General features: G+C 36.2%; 1 protein-coding gene across 5 annotated transcripts; it reads left to right on the top strand.

Moving 5' to 3' along the window:
• Positions 1-333: 333 nt before the first annotated feature.
• Positions 334-19703, top strand: LOC128642985 (protein-serine O-palmitoleoyltransferase porcupine; the record flags this gene model as incomplete). Of its 5 annotated transcripts, none has more annotated exon segments than XM_053695896.1 (10): positions 334-447; positions 11367-11530; positions 12992-13113; positions 13341-13384; positions 15048-15229; positions 15644-15774; positions 16784-16801; positions 18162-18176; positions 19346-19471; positions 19603-19703. In XM_053695896.1, coding segments are annotated over 9 exon segments (847 nt in total), but the record flags the coding sequence as incomplete, so codon positions are not given.
• Between the last annotated feature and the right edge of the window lie 395 nt (positions 19704-20098).

Here is a 20098-nt window from a genome sequence, read left to right as displayed (position 1 = left end):
ACAAACACACCCACTCTGTTCCCTTACGCGCTGAATCTTATAAAACGATGTTTGCCTTCATTTTAATCGCATATACGTCTGTCTCAAATTGCCTCAGTTCTACAGCACCTGTGGCGTGATAGGGGACTTGTTCTGTCGCTCACTTTTCCATTTGACCCGCCTTTCCTGTGATTTTTTTTTTTTCCGATTATTAAACGTGATTGGGTACTTATTTTATGATGCCGTCTCATTCGCTGTCTTCTTCCTTGTTTCTCTTTTGTGATTGGTGATAGTCCCTATATGCCGCTTAACGATTGGTTCACTGTACTACAATTTTCCCTTTGATTGGTCCTCCTTTCTCCTATTTTTTTTTCTATTGGTTTTTGGCGAAAGGAGAAGGTAAAATCCCCTTAAATGAGAAATATGAAGGAGGAATGAAAAGGGAAGCTATCTGAGGACGGCAGCTGGGTAGATATGGCGCTGCATTTATATTTACCCACATACGTATAATATATGAGCACACATGAGGGGACACCTAACAGAGGGATACAGCAACATATAGACACATAGATATCACACAAAAAAGATTCCAACTACAAACACACATGGTTGCTGGTGAGAATTGGGTAATATATATATGTATGTGTGTGTGTATGAGCATGATGTGTATAATATATATATATATATATATATATATATATATATATATATATATATATATATATATATATATATATATATATATATATTACAGTATCTGTGTGTGTACGAGCATGATGTGTATAATATATATATATATATATATATATACAGTATGTGTGTGTGTATGAGCATGATGTGTATAATATATATATATATATGTACAGTATGTGTGTGTGTATGAGCATGATGTGTATAATATATATATATATATATATATATATATATATGTACAGTATGTGTGTGTGTATGAGCATGATGTGTATAATATATATATATATATGTACAGTATGTGTGTGTGTATGAGCATGATGTGTATAATATATATATATATATATATGTACAGTATGTGTGTGTGTATGAGCATGATGTGTATAATATATATATATATATGTACAGTATGTGTGTGTGTATGAGCATGATGTGTATAATATATATATATATATATATATATATATATATATATGTACAGTATGTGTGTGTGTATGAGCATGATGTGTATAATATATATATATATATATATATGTACAGTATGTGTGTGTGTATGAGCATGATGTGTATAATATATATATATATATATGTACAGTATGTGTGTGTGTATGAGCATGATGTGTATAATATATATATATATATGTACAGTATGTGTGTGTGTATGAGCATGATGTGTATAATATATATATATATATATATATATATATATATATGTACAGTATGTGTGTGTGTATGAGCATGATGTGTATAATATATATATATATATATGTACAGTATGTGTGTGTGTATGAGCATGATGTGTATAATATATATATATATATGTACAGTATGTGTGTGTGTATGAGCATGATGTGTATAATATATATATATATATGTACAGTATGTGTGTGTGTATGAGCATGATGTGTATAATATATATATATATATATATATGTACAGTATGTGTGTGTGTATGAGCATGATGTGTATAATATATATATATATATATATGTACAGTATGTGTGTGTGTATGAGCATGATGTGTATAATATATATATATATATATATATATATATATATGTACAGTATGTGTGTGTGTATGAGCATGATGTGTATAATATATATATATATATATGTACAGTATGTGTGTGTGTATGAGCATGATGTGTATAATATATATATATATATGTACAGTATGTGTGTGTGTATGAGCATGATGTGTAATAATATATATATATATATATATATATGTACAGTTTGTGTGTGTGTATGAGCATGATGTGTATAATATATATATATATATGTACAGTATGTGTGTGTGTATGAGCATGATGTGTATAATATATATATATATATATATATATATATATATATATATATATATATATATATATATATGTACAGTATGTGTGTGTGTATGAGCATGATGTGTATAATATATATATATATATATATGTACAGTATGTGTGTGTGTATGAGCATGATGTGTATAATATATATATATATGTACAGTATGTGTGTGTGTATGAGCTTGATGTGTATAATATATATATATATATGTACAGTATGTGTGTGTGTATGAGCTTGATGTGTATAATATATATATATATATGTACAGTATGTGTGTGTGTATGAGCATGATGTGTATAATATATATATATATATATATATATATATATATATATATATGTACAGTATGTGTGTGTGTATGAGCATGATGTGTATAATATATATATATATATGTACAGTATGTGTGTGTGTATGAGCATGATGTGTATAATATATATATATATATATATGTACAGTATGTGTGTGTGTATGAGCTTGATGTGTATAATATATATATATATATGTACAGTATGTGTGTGTGTATGAGCATGATGTGTATAATATATATATATATATATATATATATATATATATATATATATATATATGTACAGTATGTGTGTGTGTATGAGCATGATGTGTATAATATATATATATATATATGTACAGTATGTGTGTGTGTATGAGCATGATGTGTATAATATATATATATATATGTACAGTATGTGTGTGTGTATGAGCATGATGTGTATAATATATATATATATATATATATATATATATATATATATGTACAGTATGTGTGTGTGTATGAGCATGATGTGTATAATATATATATATATATATATATATATATATATATATATATATGTACAGTATGTGTGTGTGTATGAGCATGATGTGTATAATATATATATATATATATATATATATATATGTACAGTATGTGTGTGTGTATGAGCATGATGTGTATAATATATATATATATATGTACAGTATGTGTGTGTGTATGAGCATGATGTGTATAATATATATATATATATGTACAGTATGTGTGTGTGTATGAGCATGATGTGTATAATATATATATATATATGTACAGTATGTGTGTGTGTATGAGCATGATGTGTATAATATATATATATATATATGTACAGTATGTGTGTGTGTATGAGCATGATGTGTATAATATATATATATATATATATATATATATATATATATATGTACAGTATGTGTGTGTGTATGAGCATGATGTGTATAATATATATATATATATATATGTACAGTATGTGTGTGTGTATGAGCATGATGTGTATAATATATATATATATATGTACAGTATGTGTGTGTGTATGAGCATGATGTGTATAATATATATATATATATGTACAGTATGTGTGTGTGTATGAGCATGATGTGTATAATATATATATATATATATATGTACAGTATGTGTGTGTGTATGAGCATGATGTGTATAATATATATATATATATGTACAGTATGTGTGTGTGTATGAGCATGATGTGTATAATATATATATATATATGTACAGTATGTGTGTGTGTATGAGCATGATGTGTATAATATATATATATATATATATGTACAGTATGTGTGTGTGTATGAGCATGATGTGTATAATATATATATATATATGTACAGTATGTGTGTGTGTATGAGCATGATGTGTATAATATATATATATATATGTACAGTATGTGTGTGTGTATGAGCATGATGTGTATAATATATATATATATATGTACAGTATGTGTGTGTGTATGAGCATGATGTGTATAATATATATATATATATATATGTACAGTATGTGTGTGTGTATGAGCATGATGTGTATAATATATATATATATATGTACAGTATGTGTGTGTGTATGAGCATGATGTGTATAATATATATATATATATATATATATATATATATATATATATATATATATGTACAGTATGTGTGTGTGTATGAGCATGATGTGTATAACTATATATATATATATGTACAGTAATGTGTGTGTGTGTGAGCATGATGTGTATAATAAATATATATATATATATATATATATATGTACAGTATGTGTGTGTGTATGAGCATGATGTGTATAATATATATATATATATGTACAGTATGTGTGTGTGTATGAGCATGATGTGTATAATATATATATATATATATGTACAGTATGTGTGTGTGTATGAGCATGATGTGTATAATATATATATATATATATATATATATATATATGTACAGTATGTGTGTGTGTATGAGCATGATGTGTATAATATATATATATATATGTACAGTATGTGTGTGTGTATGAGCATGATGTGTATAATATATATATATATATATATGTACAGTATGTGTGTGTGTATGAGCATGATGTGTATAATATATATATATATATGTACAGTATGTGTGTGTGTATGAGCATGATGTGTATAATATATATATATATATGTACAGTATGTGTGTGTGTATGAGCATGATGTGTATAATATATATAATGATATGCAGCACGCCAGCACTCACAGATCCAATGTTAAAGGGACACTGAACCCAATTATTTTCTTTTGTGATTCAGATAGAGCATGACATTTTCAGCAACTTTCTAATTTACTCCTATTATCAAATTTTCTTCATTCTCTTGGTATCTTTATTTGAAATGCAAGAATGTAAGTTTAAATGCCGGCCCATTTTTGTTGAACAACCTTGGTTTTTCTTGCTGATTTGTGGATACATTCACCCACCAATAAACAAGTGCTGTCCAGTTTTCTGAACAAAAAAAGATTAGATGCCTTTTTCAAATAAAGATAGCAAGAGAACAAAGAAAAATTGATAATAGGAGTAAATTAGAAAGTTGCTTAAAATTGCTGCTCTATCTGAATCACAAAAGAAAAAAATGAGTTCAGTGCCCCTTTAAGCCGAGGTGCTTCCCACAATGTAGAATATAAGAAGGCAGAAGAGAGCACTCGCCGTGAAAATAAGTGGTTTATTTCAATAAACCACTTATTTTCACAGCGAGTGCTCTCTTCTGTGTGTGTGTGTATATATATATATATCAGCCAATCACATGGCAGCAACGCAACACATTTAGTCATCTAGACGTGGTGAAGACGACTTGCTGAAGTTCAAACCGAGCAACAAAATGGGGAAGAAAGGGGATTTGAGCGACTTTGAACGTGGCATGGTTGTTGGTGCCAGACGGGTTGGTTGATTTACTGGGATTTTCACCCACAACCATCTCTAGGGTTTACAGAGAATGGTCCGGAAAAGATAAAATATCCAGGGAGCAGCAGTTGTGTGGATGACAATGCCTTGTTGAGGTTAGAGGAGAATGGGCAGACTGGTTTGAGATGATAGAAAGGCAACAGTAACTCGAATAACCACTCGTTGCAACCAAGGTACGCAGAATACCATCTCTGAACGCACAACACGTTGAACCTTGAAGCAGATGGGGCTACAGCAGCAGAAGACCACACGGGTGCCACTCCTGTCAGCTAAGAACAGGAAACTGAGGTTACAATTCGCACAGGTTCACCAAAATTGGACAATAGAAGATTGGAAAAACGTTGCCTGGTCTGATGAGTCTCCACAGTCACCAGATCTCAATCCAATAGGGCACCTTTGGGATGTGGTGGAACGGGAGATTCACATCATAGATGTGCAGCTGAAAAATCTGCAGCAACTGTCAATATGGACCAAAGTCTCTGAAGAATGTTTCCAACATCTTGTTGAATCTATGCCACGAAGAATTAAAGCAGTTCTGAAGGCAAAAGTGGTACTAGCAAGGTTTACCTAATAAAGTGGCTGATGTGTGTGTGTGTATATATATATATATATATATATAGACTCCAAGTAAGTGCACTCTCACTCGCCAACCCAAACACAGACCAGGGTGCTTAGCAGGATATTCAATCAAGATAAGGATAAGCACTCTCTGGATTTAAATACAATAACTATTTATTGGTAGTGACGTTTCGGGGCATTCACCCCTTCCTCAGACAACCCAAACTGTGATTCAAACAGTGTTATATGACAAATCAAACCCCTCCCCCATCACATAATCAGCCAATCAAAATACATCAATGTAAATCAATTAGAGATGTATATTAACAAATGTATAATAACAATAAACAATTCACTCATGTGTGATACCCTCATAGTATATAATATTAGCAATAAAATATATGTAAAGATAGTGACTATCTAATGTGGCACAATTGTGTATATCAGTGATGACAATATGAGTGGTCATGGAACCAGGCCAAAATCAGCATATTCAATGTCAATACATCATTAACTCTACTTTACAACAAATCTTCTTAAGACCATAAGAGGCATATATTTCATTTATTATAACTGTGAGCTGACTGCTTACTTGTTTATAGCCTAAAATGGGAGTTGCGAGGCTAAGTCTGAAATCCGCCATGCACGCTGAATCCAGCGTGGTCACAGGAGGGCGTGTGTGCATCCGGGTTAGTTCCGGATCCGTGCACACTGGTTAGAGTCGTGTTATGGGTTGCTATGGCAACCTATCGCAGTCTTAACTTACTCCTTCAAAACAAGGCTACCATCTGAGTGACAGCGGCAGGCTGCCATGGCAACCCCGTATCATACAAATGCTATGTGGGCAGCTGACACAGTTACATTGTCTACAATGTTGGACTAAGCTCGATATTGGTGTTGATATTACTGTAAGCAATTACTTTGCTCATTCATTATGGCTTATTCTCAGAAAGCTGACTTAGTTGGCAGCTGTCAGTAGTAGCCGATTATATTGATTACCTGCAATCTATAATCTTGCTGCGGTCATACTAAAAAAGAAGGGTAACCCCATAACATATTAATCCATATTTCTCAGGGACAGTGGAAAAGAAACAGTTGAAAATGGACATATTATTATATCAGAATAATATAATCTATGGCACTAAACCTGGGGAAAGAAACAAGCAAGAGTTAGTCTGACAGGAACTTAGTCACATATAGTGTTATTATGTCCCATCCCTAGGCAATCTGTGTAGAGTGCCACCAATCTGTATACACTAACCCCTATTTAATATCATTAACGTCCCAAAATTGACATTGGGACCATGTTGGGTAGTATAGGTGAATTAACCCATAGATTGTGTTAGAAAAGGGGAGTAAGATCAGTGACTAGAGTGTCTGGATCTCTACATCAATCATTAGTCAAATGTCCAAATAAACATATCTAAAGAAGAGAGCTATAATCCACTTTCCCATAAATAATAGATAAAATATCATCACCTCGATAGGAAATTATACCATTATGGCTCAAACTAATGATTATTGCTACAATGGAGGGTCGAACTTCTTCAATCACCTTCAAATCACTTGGGGCATAGTAATTCCCCAACATATGGGATGGAACACGTGGACTCTCAGTGTACCCATCAGGGCACCCATGGACCAACATGGACTCTCATCCTTAAATGGTACATCTTGATATATCATAACCATTCTCCCAGGAATTATAAGAAACAATGCCAGTCCAGACTTGCATTTAGTCCACCAGGGTGTACCGTTCCAAGTCTATGGATCAATTTAGCTTCAATTTGAAGGAGCCTGTTCTTTCTGTTGCCTCCCCGTGGCATTGTTGGTACATGGTCAATAAGTATAAAGCGTAAATCTTTCACCGTGTGTTTCATCTGTGCAAAGTGACGTGCCACTGGTTGTTCCGATGTACCATGCTTGATTGCTGTCCTGATGGCACTCCGATGGTTAGCCATCCTTTTCTTGATGTCATCGTCCGTCTTACCGACATAGTATTTCCGACATGTACAATTTAACAGATAGACCACAAACGGAGTAGAACACGTTAGGTGGTGTTGGATCTTAAAACTCTTGGTGGTATGTGGATGGTGAAAGGTTTTGCTTTGTATCATCGAGTTGCACGTTGTGCAACCCAGGCACTTAAAGCAACCATGTCTCTTGGATTTTAACCATGTGTCTTTGATGTAGGCATGTCTTGGGTCAGTGATCATTAACATGTCTTGGAGGTTGCGTCCTCTTTTATATCCCATCCTTGGTGGAGAAAAATCCTTAAATGGTAGCTGTTGGTCTGACGTCAATAGGTCCCAATGGTCCTTCACCGATCTTGCTACAATCCCAATGTTGGGTGAATATGTCATGGTACAGGTCATCCGTTTCTCAGCTGGTTTCTCTCCTTTTGTTTTGAGTAAGGTGCTCCTCTCGGTGTCCCTAGCTAATTTGTGGGCTTTTTGAATAGTTGCAAAAGAGTAGCCTCTCTGTAGAAATTTAGTGGACATCTCCTCTAGTTGTGTCTCACTGTTCATCCGTACCGAGTTATTTCTCACTACCCGGTAGAGTTGTGCCAATGGAATGGCTCTGATAAGGGATCTCGGATGGCTACTGCTTGCCAAGAGGAGGGAGTTCCTGTCCGTGGATTTTTGGTACATGGTGGTCTCTAGTTGTCCATTCTCTTTGAATATCCTCAAATCTAGAAAATCGATTGAATCTTTACTGGCCACCATCTTAAATTTCACCGGGTGTGGGAGATCATTGAGTGCCTGTATCCACTTGTATAGATGTTCATCTGTACCTCTCCACACCAACAACACATCATCAATATATCTCATATATTTGATGATCTCAGGAACCTCGTAGACTTTTATTATGTTGGATTCATAATCCTCCATAAATAAGTTCGCATAAGAGGGGGCCATATTTGACTACCAATAAATAGTTATTGTATTTAAATCCAGAGAGTGCTTATCCTTATCTTGATTGATTATATATATATATATATATATATATATATACTGTATGTGTGTGTGTGTGTATATTATAACAAAAGGAGGTTACCTTAATAAATATGTGCTAAGTGTAGAGCACAGCTTAATGGTGGTATCCGAGGATTCACCTTTTGAAGTAGGCGCTGGTTTCCCAGTAGTTTCTTTTGGAGTGTGGTTTCCATAGCTATTTCTGATATTATTACTAGAACCGACTACTGAGGAAATGAAAGACGGCAGATATAGTGTATTACATTTTAAATGGATAAAACAATACAAGTACATGGTGGGTTCACTAATGTTTACAACCCTCAAACACATATGAGGTATAAATAGAGATTTGGACTATATAGCAAGGTTCTCCAATCAGACCAATCAACTCTATTTATACTCCTATAAGCCCTTCAAGGTTATCATTTTCTGCAAATGTCTTCTAAAATAACTTTCTACACATTTAGGGGGGATCCTAGTTTAGACTTTTGGGTGATAATACTACAGATGGTAGTTTTGCCCCATTGGGTCCTGAGTCAAGCACACGCACCAAATGTCTGAAGCTGTGGTTCCTCTTGTTCTGAGTGAGATTATTATTGCATTGGTGCATTATCACTAGGGTGAACATAACCTCTCTCATGACTGTTTATCCCCAGCTCATTTTCCCTATTAGTGGGTGAACAATCTTAGATGGTCCTAAATCCGGAAAACAATTCCAATCCTTGAAATATATAATAGCTCTAAGAATCGTGATTACGTTATAAGTAGAGACACTTTCTCCAGCACCAATAAAAATAAATCTAACTGTACCTTGACCTCCTCCAGCACCAATAAAAATAAAGCTAACTGTACCTTGACCTCCTCCAGCATCAATAAAAATAGAGCTAACTGTACCTTGACCTCCTCCAGCATCAATAAAAATAGAGCTAACTGTACCTTGACCTCCTCCAGCACCAATAAAAATAGAGCTAACTGTACCTTGACCTCCTCCAGCATCAATAAAAATAGAGCTAACTGTACCTTGACCTTCTCCAGCACCAATAAAAATAAAGCTAACTGTACCTTGACCTCCTCCAGCACCAATAAAAATAAAGCTAACTGTACCTTGACCTCCTCCAGCACCAATAAAAATAAAGCTAACTGTACCTTGACCTCCTCCAGCACCAATAAAAATAGAGCTAACTGTACCTTGACCTTCTCCAGCACCAATAAAAATAGAGCTAACTGTACCTTGACCTTCTCCAGCACCAATAAAAATAGAGCTTACTGTACCTTGACCTCCTCCAGCACCAATAAAAATAAAGCTAACTGTACCTTGACCTCCTCCAGCACCAATAAAAATAAAGCTAACTGTACCTTGACCTCCTCCAGCACCAATAAAAATAAAGCTAACTGTACCATGACCTCCTCCAACACCAATAAAATTAATGCTGACTGTACCTATTGACCTCCATATCTATAATATGTCTGGTGACTGCATGATCATCCATGTGCAGTTTATTCATACATAGTACCTAATAGTAATATAGGAATTAAACACTTGGGAAGAGGAGAGATTGCTGGGCGTATCTACTTAAGAGAGACCAGCAGTCCAGACTTATGTTTAGCAACATGCAAGACTCGCCCTTTGCTACACTTTATGGAATTCATTTGTCACTGAGTCCTTCAAGGACAATTTCAAACAGGCTGTCCTCCTCTCTTATCAGGGAAAATCATTAGGCCGTGAGTGATGTTGTAAGACCAAAAAATGAATTTTGACACAAAAAGAACATCAGTTGAATACATCTAACCATCTTCTGGTCTGCAGTAGTCTTTAGCACTCGTAAGAAGTATAATAGGCATAATTGTAGCAGAGTCCACTGAGAACACAAGCTCATTTGGCTGCAAGTTTTAGATACAGGTAGCCCTCAGTTTATGCCGGGGTTAGGTTCCAGAAGGAATGGTTGTAAATCGAAACCGTTGTAGATCGAAACCCAGTTTATAATGTAAGTCAATGGGAAGTGAGGGAGATAGGTTCCAGGCCCCTCTCAAAATTGTCATAAGTAACACCTAATACATTATTTTTAAAGCTTTGAAATGAAGACTTTAAATGCTAAACAACATTATAAACCTAATAAAATAATCACACAACACAGAATATATAATTAAACTAAGTTAAATGAACAAAAACATTTGCTAAACTGCATTATAAACCTAATAAAATAATCAGACAACACAGACTTCACTTGCATTTTTCTGCAAACAGTTCTTTCTATGCATTCCAATCTGGACTGATTTATAGACAGGAAGATCTTGTTCCTTTGAAATATGCTCAATAGCTCAGGTCTGGTTAAACGGATTAATTTCAGCTTGCTTGGCTTTGCTGCAACACAAGCGGACAGCTCCACCTACTGGCTATTTTAATAAATGCACTGCTTCTCAATGCTTTTCAATAGCAGTCACATGATTGGAAAAAAAGGTTGTTATTCTGAAACGGTGCAAATTGAACCGTTGTAAAACGAGGGCCACCTGTATGTATCCCTGAGCTGTTCTTAAATGTTAAACTTTGTAAATTGTGCTTACACAATGGGAATGTTAATGAATTTTAAAACAAGACTATCTTTGCAGGCTGGGACCCAAGCACATCGGAGTCAACATGGCCGCTTTTAGCCGCAGCGACTTCTATGAGCAACTTCTGCACGGATGTGTCATCCCCACTGCACAGCAGGGACTGGAGCAGATATGGGTGCTGCTTATTATGTGCCTGGGCTGTCGGATCCTGTGGAGGCTGGGTGAGCTTTGTTTAGAGTATTGGTGGATTTAAAATTATTAAAGGGACATAAAAACCAAAATGTTTCTTTCATGGTTCAGATAGATCATACAATTTTAAAGGGACAATAAAGTCAAAATTAAACTTTCATGATTCGTATAGAGGATGCAATTTTAAACAACTTTCTAATTTACTTCTGTTTTCAAATTTGCTTCTTTTTCAGGGTATCTTTTATTGAAGAGTAAAACGAGGTAGGCTCAGGAGTGTGCACGTTTCTTTAGTACTCTATGGCAGCAGTGTTTTGCAAAATTATTTGTAGATTTTTTTTATACAATGTTGTAAAACACTGCTGCTATAGAGTACTAAAGACACGTGTACACTCCTGAGCTCTTATGAGCCTACCTCGTTTTACTCTTCAATAAAAGTTACCATGAAAAAGAATTAAATTTGAAAACAGAAGTAAATTGGAAAGTTGTTTAAAATTGCATCCTCTATCCGAATCATGAAAGTTTTAATTTTGATTTTACTGTCCCTTTAAACAACTTTTTTTTAATTTACTTCTATTATTTAATTTGTTTTTGTTTTTTTGTATTTGTTGAAGAAGCAGCAATGCATTACTGGAAGCTAGCTGAATGAGTTGGTTGAGACCAATCAGTAGCTTCTGAGCCTACCTAGGTACCACTTTCAACAAAGGATATCAAGAGAAGAAAACAAATTAGATAATAGGAGTCAATTGGAAAGTTGTTTAAAATCACAAGCTCTATCTGAATCATGAAAGGAAACATTTGGGCTTCATGTCCCTTTCAAGATGTCTTATTTCTGCAGAATATCCCCACCTTCACATCATATAATGCCTAATTGTCTTTTAGAAATAGAGAAAGAAGATTTTCTTTAGGTGACACACGTGCACGATATCATGATTTTAAGTTGAAGGGTGCTAGTATGTTGTAGAATCAATACTTCATGGAAAGGTTAGTGGATACATCGCACTGACCTCCAGTGAAATGCACCACCTACAAAATATACAAATAATATTTCAATTGAATTCCACTTTTTTTTAGGTTTATTTTGGGATCTACTAAAGTCATTTAATTCCAGCTTATGAGCTGTGATACCTACAGAAATTATATGCAAAGAGATGAACTTTAGTCTTTCTCTCTTTTTTTTTTCCTCCTCCATATCTATTCCATTAATTTGTTATCTACCATTGACTCTACTAATCATTAATGTTATTTGCCACTATTGGTCATCCTCTCTCTCATCACTTGTTTTTGTGCTACCTCTCTCTGCCTTACTTGCCCGTCTTCCATTCCTCTTTCCTTTTTCTGTGTTGTCTCCTCTTCACTTACATTCCTGAGATCTTTTTCTCATCACACTACACCTCGCCTCTTGCTATTGTACTGTTCTCTCAGCCCTTCCCTCCCACATAAAGCATCTCTCTACCATGGCTGGTGGTTTCTTCTGTCTCTATCACTTCTTCCAGCTGCAGATGATCTGGGTAGTTCTCCTCAGTTTGCTCTGCTACTTGGTGTTGTTCCTGTGCCGCCACTCCAGGCACCGTGGGGTCCTGCTCTCCATCACCATTCTAATCTACCTCCTGATGGGGTAAGTGATTACACTGCTGCACTCAGTTCACTCACACACAACCTGTAATTGACACTCACATGCAGACTACCCACACAGTGGGGGCACACACAGGTATTCCTACAACCTGTCCCAATTTTACACATACAATATGTTACAGCCTCATAACACAGAAATGTGCAATTTCTGAAGCGTTGAGTCGCTTCTCATACTTGGTCTGTCTCTTATGCATCTTTTGTCGCACACAGGGAGATGCATATGGTGGATACTGTCAGCTGGCACAAAATGAGAGGTTTGTAATGTTTGTGGCTGGCAGTTTGGTAACCAAGGCTAAACTCCACATTATTTATTTACCCCCAAACATGAACTACTCTCCCAAGTCTTCCTCACTGTCTTCCACCTGTTCCTCACTGCCTTGCCTATTTGTTCCTCACTGCCTTCCCTCTGTTCCTCACTGCCTTGTTTCTGTTCCTCACTGCTGCCTTCTTTCTGTTCCTCACTGTCTTTCCTTTGTTTCACAATACCTTTCCTCTGTTCTTCACTGGCTTCCCTCTGTTCCTCACTGCTTTGCCTTTTTGTTCCTCACTGCCTTCCACCTGTTCCTCACTGCCTTCCACCTGTTCTTCACTGCCTTCCCTCTGTTCTTCGCTGCCTTCCCTCTGTTCCTCGCTGCCTTCCCTCTGTTCCTCGCTGCCTTCCCTCTGTTCCTCGCTGCCTTCCCTCTGTTCCTCGCTGCCTTCCCTCTGTTCCTCGCTGCCTTCCCTCTGTTCCTCGCTGCCTTCCCTCTGTTCCTCGCTGCCTTCCCTCTGTTCCTCGCTGCCTTCCCTCTGTTCCTCACTGCCTTCCCTCTGTTCCTCACTGCCTTCCCTCTGTTCCCCACTGCCTTCCCTCTGTTCCTTGCCGCCTAGTTTGGTCGTTGCATGTGCTCATTTATATCTGCCCCTAGTTGCCACAGCTAAGGAGATAAGATGAACACAGGAGCAAGGAAGCCACTGGCCCCTAGAATTTTACCCCTGGCTCCTAACATTTTGGGTTATTATCCATATATCTATATACAAAATACCACTGTCTGGCTCCTAAAAGTATGTAGGCTCTTAAATATACTTACTGGCTCCAAAATTAAACAGATTTGTCAACCCCTGCTTTAAGGAAGCACAATAATTAAAAATTATACGAAGGAAATTACACTTTAAATGCAGATATTTAGCAAATCAGTGCTTAACTGTGGAAAGTTAATTAAATTTTTATACTTTCTGAAACATGACAGAGAAAAGTTTGGATTTTCATGTCCCTTTAACTACATTAAAGGGACACTAAATTACATTTCACGTACCTCCCTCAAATCATGGGTGCTGTCATTGTAGAACCTAGATTACACTGCAGGTACTTGTCCCAAGGCAGAACAGGTGTTGATCTGAGATGTCATCACAGAAAATGTAGCATGTTTGCAGAAAGAATGGGACACATGCACAAAATGTTAGCACTTTCACTTTGCAGCATTACATTAGACATCGGGCTTTTCTCTTTAAACTGCACTTTGCTCTGGCTGCACTGTGTACATTTTCCTTAAAACAGTGCAGCCAGAGTGAAGCACTGTTTAAAGAGAACAGTCAATTATGGGGCAGCACTGCAAAGCAGCAGCTCATTGATTGATTTCTGACTCTAGCCTTTTCCAGTCTGCTAAGCTGTTTTGTGAGCAATGGATCTTTTTTATTACTACATATTTACCTGATATACCTACCTCATATTTTGATGTTAAACCAAGAGCCTTGATGTTAAGCATTCTGGCATACCGCTCACCATAATTATTCATCTATCCACCATCTCTGTTCCTTATTCTGCATCTAAAAAACAATTACATCTTTTTCTCTAATAAATAACTTACTTGTTATATTACCACTACTCACATTTTCCCAACTTCTTCCCATCTCTCGCTCTGTCCTTATTTTGTGCAGGTGCTCAGATGATTGTGGCAATGAAGGCAATTTCTTTAGGGTTTGATGTGGACCGTGGAGATGTTCGGTCAATTCCTTCTCCAGTGGAGTTCATGGGATATGTTTATTTTGTTGGGACAGTAATCTTTGGGCCATGGATCAGTTTTACCAGCTATATCCAGGCTGTAAAGGGACGGGCCTTGGTAAGTGACTATTGGTTATATAAACACTGAGGTTTGGGTGGATGACTTTCTGAAGAGGAGAGAAGACATGAAGGTCCTAGGAGAAAGGGGGTTCTTCATGAGTGAGAAGGTGATGGACCCTTGAAGAAGGATGAGTGGATGGTGTGGGGGGTCCTAAAAGAGCATAGAATAGTAGGAGAAAGCTGAAAGTATAGGATTCCATGATCGGTGGTCGGTATAGTGGGTGAAAGGGCAACCTTTTGAGATGAATGTTGACTTATCGAGAGGCAATATAATCTCAAGCTAAACTTTACTGATAATTATTGGGTGAGAACATGGTGAGACTGCACATTTATCAAGAGACCTAGAGGATATTAATGGTAACATGACTCAGTTGTGAGGTTATGATATTTCTATATTTTTTCTTTCTGGCAGAGCCTGTCCTGGTTCTGGAGAGTGTGCCGCAGCTTGGCCTTATGCATTTTGTGTCTTCTGATGTCTACATGTGTGTCGCCCTACCTTTTCCCATACTTCATTCCTCTGTATGGGGAGAAGCTACTCAGAAAGTAAGTAGACCAGCAAATTTGTGAGAAAACTCACAAATATTGTGTTTTGTTCCTCACCAACATATTTCTCCATCTTATGTTAACCACTGCACCCTTATTCTCTGTTCTATACATCTCTTGATTGCTAGATTCCTCCTACCATTAATACCATGCTATTCCACTTTGTGTCACAATAAAGAGAACTGAGCACTCCTGACAGAGGCAGTGAAACCATTGTTAAATAACAAATCTGTTGTAAGGTATTGGCACCAAAGGATATGACGCATTTCATGCGCTTCCTCAGATACCACTTTTGTCACTTTTTTTTCTATGTGCCCTACACCTCCTCTTATTTTATTTCTTCCCTACACCAATTTTATATTTTCCCCTTACATGTCCTGAATGATTCAGATTAATACTCTTAAAGGGACACTAAACCCATTTTTTTTCATTTCATGATTCAGATAAAGCATGCAATTTAAGCGACTTTCTAATTTACTCCTGTTATCAATTTTTCTTCGTTCTATTGCTATCTTTATTTAAATAGCAGGAATATAAAGCTCAGGAGCCGGACTATTTTAGGTTCAGCACCCTGGATAGCGCTTGCTTTATTGGTGGCTACATTGAGCCATCAATAAGCAAGCATAACCCGGGTTCTGAATCAAAAATGGTCCAGCTCCAAAGCTTTACATTCCTGCTTTGTAAATAAAGATAGCAAGAGAACGAAAATTGATAATAGGTTATCAATGTATTGCAGGCTCTATCTGAGTCATTAAAAAAAAATGTGGTTTTAGTGTCCCTTTAATCTGGTCTCTTTCCTTTCTCTCAAGCTGTGAATTCTATTATTTCTCGCTGTTATTGTCTAGGCATTTGTTCCCCTGTTTCTCACCCTTGTCTTGTACCTTCTTTTATTCTTACCTTTTTCCTCACTGCCCTACTTGCTTTGTGCTTATCTTATCTGCTTCTCTACTTTTCACTCATCGTTTTTAAGTATTTTTCTCTTCTTGTTCTGCTTTCACGGATACTTCAGAAAGAAGCGCAAGGCCAGGTATCCTACACTTTAATTACCGTCTACGTAAGGTGCTGTCTGTCTAGCTGTCGCTCAGTTTTTTTGTCTCGTTTGGTTTGTTTGTCTGTAACTTTCACTCTTTCTCTACAACTTTAATGGACATTCCGGTCAAAAATGTATTGCACAGAGACAAATTACATCTTTGAGTAGAAACATATTTGCAATATACATGCATTGGCAAAAATGCTTCTAGTAAGAGTAATCACTGTTTTAGTGTTAACATTTTCTTAAGCATGTGCATGTGAAGCATAGCAAGATATTGTCAGTGCACCAGCATTTTAAATACTGCAGCTGCTCAGAGCACAAGTGGGGCTTGTATCATGTCAGCAATTAACAAACTGAGTCATTGCCATATCGTACAAGCACCTTAGGCTCTCTGAGCAAGTGCTGTGTTTAAAATGCTGATGCACAGTGCATACTTAATACACTTTTGAGACATCTACAGGTGGCCCTCGTTTTACAACTATTCAATTTACACTGTTTCAGAATAACAACCTTTTTTCCAGTCATGAGAAGCAGTGCATTTATTAAAATAGCCTGTAGGTGGAGCTGTCTGCTTGTGTTGCAGCAAAGCCAAGCAAGCTGAAATTAATCAGTTTAACCAGACCTGAGCTATCGAGCAGATTTCAAAGGAACAAGATCTTCCTGTCTATAAATCAGTCCAGATTGGAATGCATAGAAAGAACTGTTTGCAGAAAAATGCAAGTGAAGTCTGTGTTGTGTAATTATTTTATTAGGTTTATAATGCTGTTTAGCAAATGTTTTTGTTCATTTAACTTAGTTTAATTATATATTCTGTGTTGTGTGATTATTTTATTAGGTTTATAATGCTGTTTAGCATTTAAAGTCTTAATTTCAAAGCTTTAAAAATAATGTATTAGGTGTTATGACAATTTTGAGAGGGGCCTGGAACCTATCTCCCTCACTTCCCATTGACTTACATTATAAACTGGGTTTCAATTTACAACGGTTTCAATTTACAACGGTTTCAATTTACAACCATTCCTTCTGGAACCTAACCCCGGCGTAAACTGAGGGCTACCTGTATACATGTATATATCAGATATGCGTCTATTCATACCTGAAATGCATCCATGTGGATTCTAATTTCAGCTGGAATGTCCCTTTAAGATCTCTGTGACTCTTGAGTGGGATGGAGTTAAGTTTCTAGACTGGGATTTGAACTAGTGACTCACAGAAGAAGTCCGTTGCTCTATCTCCTAAGCTATTTTGTAGTACACTGTTTATATTCTCTCTCTGTATTCCTTCTTTTTTATTTCTTTGTATCATTCTTTCTATTGCACTTACTTTATTATCTCATTTCTGTACTCTTCTGCAGGGGTGCTGTTATACGGTGAGTGTTTTATTTCTGTAATATTAGAGATTACTCATATGAGAGAGAGGTGGGACTTTTCTAAAGTGTGTAAATTTTGTTTTTAAAAATAGTGGCATATCAGTGTGTTACAGATATTAATTTGAACCCACATTTTTGCAGTTGAATTACACTTGTGTCATTTAGGACGATTAGAATCTCATAATTAACAAGCTTATAATAAAAAGACAGTTCAATAGCACTTACTCAATTTCATTTAAGCAGACGATTTTTTTTTTTTTTCTGATAAAAAAATCTTTTCTGTATCATGTGACAGCCATCAGCCAATCATAACGTAGTATACGTATACCTTGTGCACATGTTCAGTAGGAGCTGGTGCCTCAGCTAGGGTGCATATAAAAAGACTGCAAATTTTTAAATAAAGTAAATTTGAAAGTCTATTAAAATCGCTGCTCTATCTGATTCGAGAGTTTATTTTTTACTTTAGTGTCCCTTTAAAGGGAAAGTAAACCCAATTTTTTTTTCTTTCATGATTCAGATAGAGCAGGCAATTGTAAGCAACTTTCTATTTTACTCCTAGTATCAAATTTTTCCTCCTTTTCTTGGTATCTTTATTTGAAAAGCAGAAATGTATGCTTAAGAGCCGGCCCATTTTTGGTTCAGAACCTTGGTTGCACTTGCTGATTGGTTAGTTACATTTAGCCACCAATATGCAAGTGCAACCCAGGGACTGAACCAAAAATGGTCCGGCTCCTAAACATACATTTCTGCTTTTTAAATAAAGATACCAAGAGAAGGAAGAAACATTGATAATAGGAGTAAATTAGAAAGTTGCTTAAAATTGCTGCTTTATCTGAATCATGAAATTAAAACATTGGTTTTACTATCCCTTTAAGTGTAGTGGGCACATGTAAAGTGAGGGAAGGGACAGTTTAGTGTAGAAGAGCTATGAATGTGATTCTGGGGAGAAGAGATGGCACCTACTGTTTGTGTTATGGTGACATTGAGTATCATGTTTGTAAAGAGGAAGGGGACGTTCATGACAGTGACAAATGACACATTTGTACATATTAAAGGGACTATGTTTTGAGCCGTATTAGTCTTTGGTAGCTCATTCTGGTTTACGCTTTGCTCGTGTCCTGTAGTTTTCATCTCACATTGAGACCTTCGTGTCCTCTGTTCCTCACCAGGTGGCTCCGAGCTTATGAGAACACATCGTCATTCCACTTCAGTAATTACTTTGTGGGGTTTTTGTCGGAGGTAACTGCTGTTCTTTCTGGAGCGGGATTCACCGAGGAGAAGGAAAATGTGAAATGGTGAGAAGGAAGGATCAGACCTCCTTTACTGCATGTTTATCAGCCAATCACAGTGACTACTTGCCCTCTTTTACAGCAGTAGATGCTCCCACCTCTATAAAAAAAAAAAGCTTTCTTGTCTCCTACCCTAGGGATCTGACTGTGTCTCGTCCTCTGAGTGTGGAGTTTCCTCGGTCAATGGTAGAAGTTGTGACCAACTGGAACTTGCCTATGTCACAGTGGCTACACAGTTGTAAGATAATCAGCCCTGATATTTTCTAACTCCATACAGATCTTTACTAACTTCTTAATGGGTCATGAAACACCACATTTATCTTTCATGATTCAGATAGAGCATCTTTCTAATTGACTTCTATTGTTCTCTTGGTATTTTTTGTTGAAAAGGAGCGACGTAAGCTCAGGAGCGTGCACGTGTCTGGAGCAGTATACGGCAACATTTTTGCAAGAGCACTAGAGGGCAGTACTATTTCCTGCCATCTAGTGCTCTAGATGCCTACCTAGGTATCTCTTCAACAAAGAATACCATGGGAACAAAGCAAATTTGATAATAGTTACATTGGAAACTTTTTAAATTGTGTGCTGTGTCTGATTCACTTAAGAACATTTTGGGGTTTCATATCCCTTTAA

Source organism: Bombina bombina, chromosome 12 (genome assembly GCF_027579735.1).
Source record: "Bombina bombina isolate aBomBom1 chromosome 12, aBomBom1.pri, whole genome shotgun sequence".
NCBI lineage: Eukaryota > Metazoa > Chordata > Amphibia > Anura > Bombinatoridae > Bombina > Bombina bombina.
Note: the sequence above shows the minus strand (reverse complement) of the source record. Positions and strands in the feature narration are given on the sequence as shown.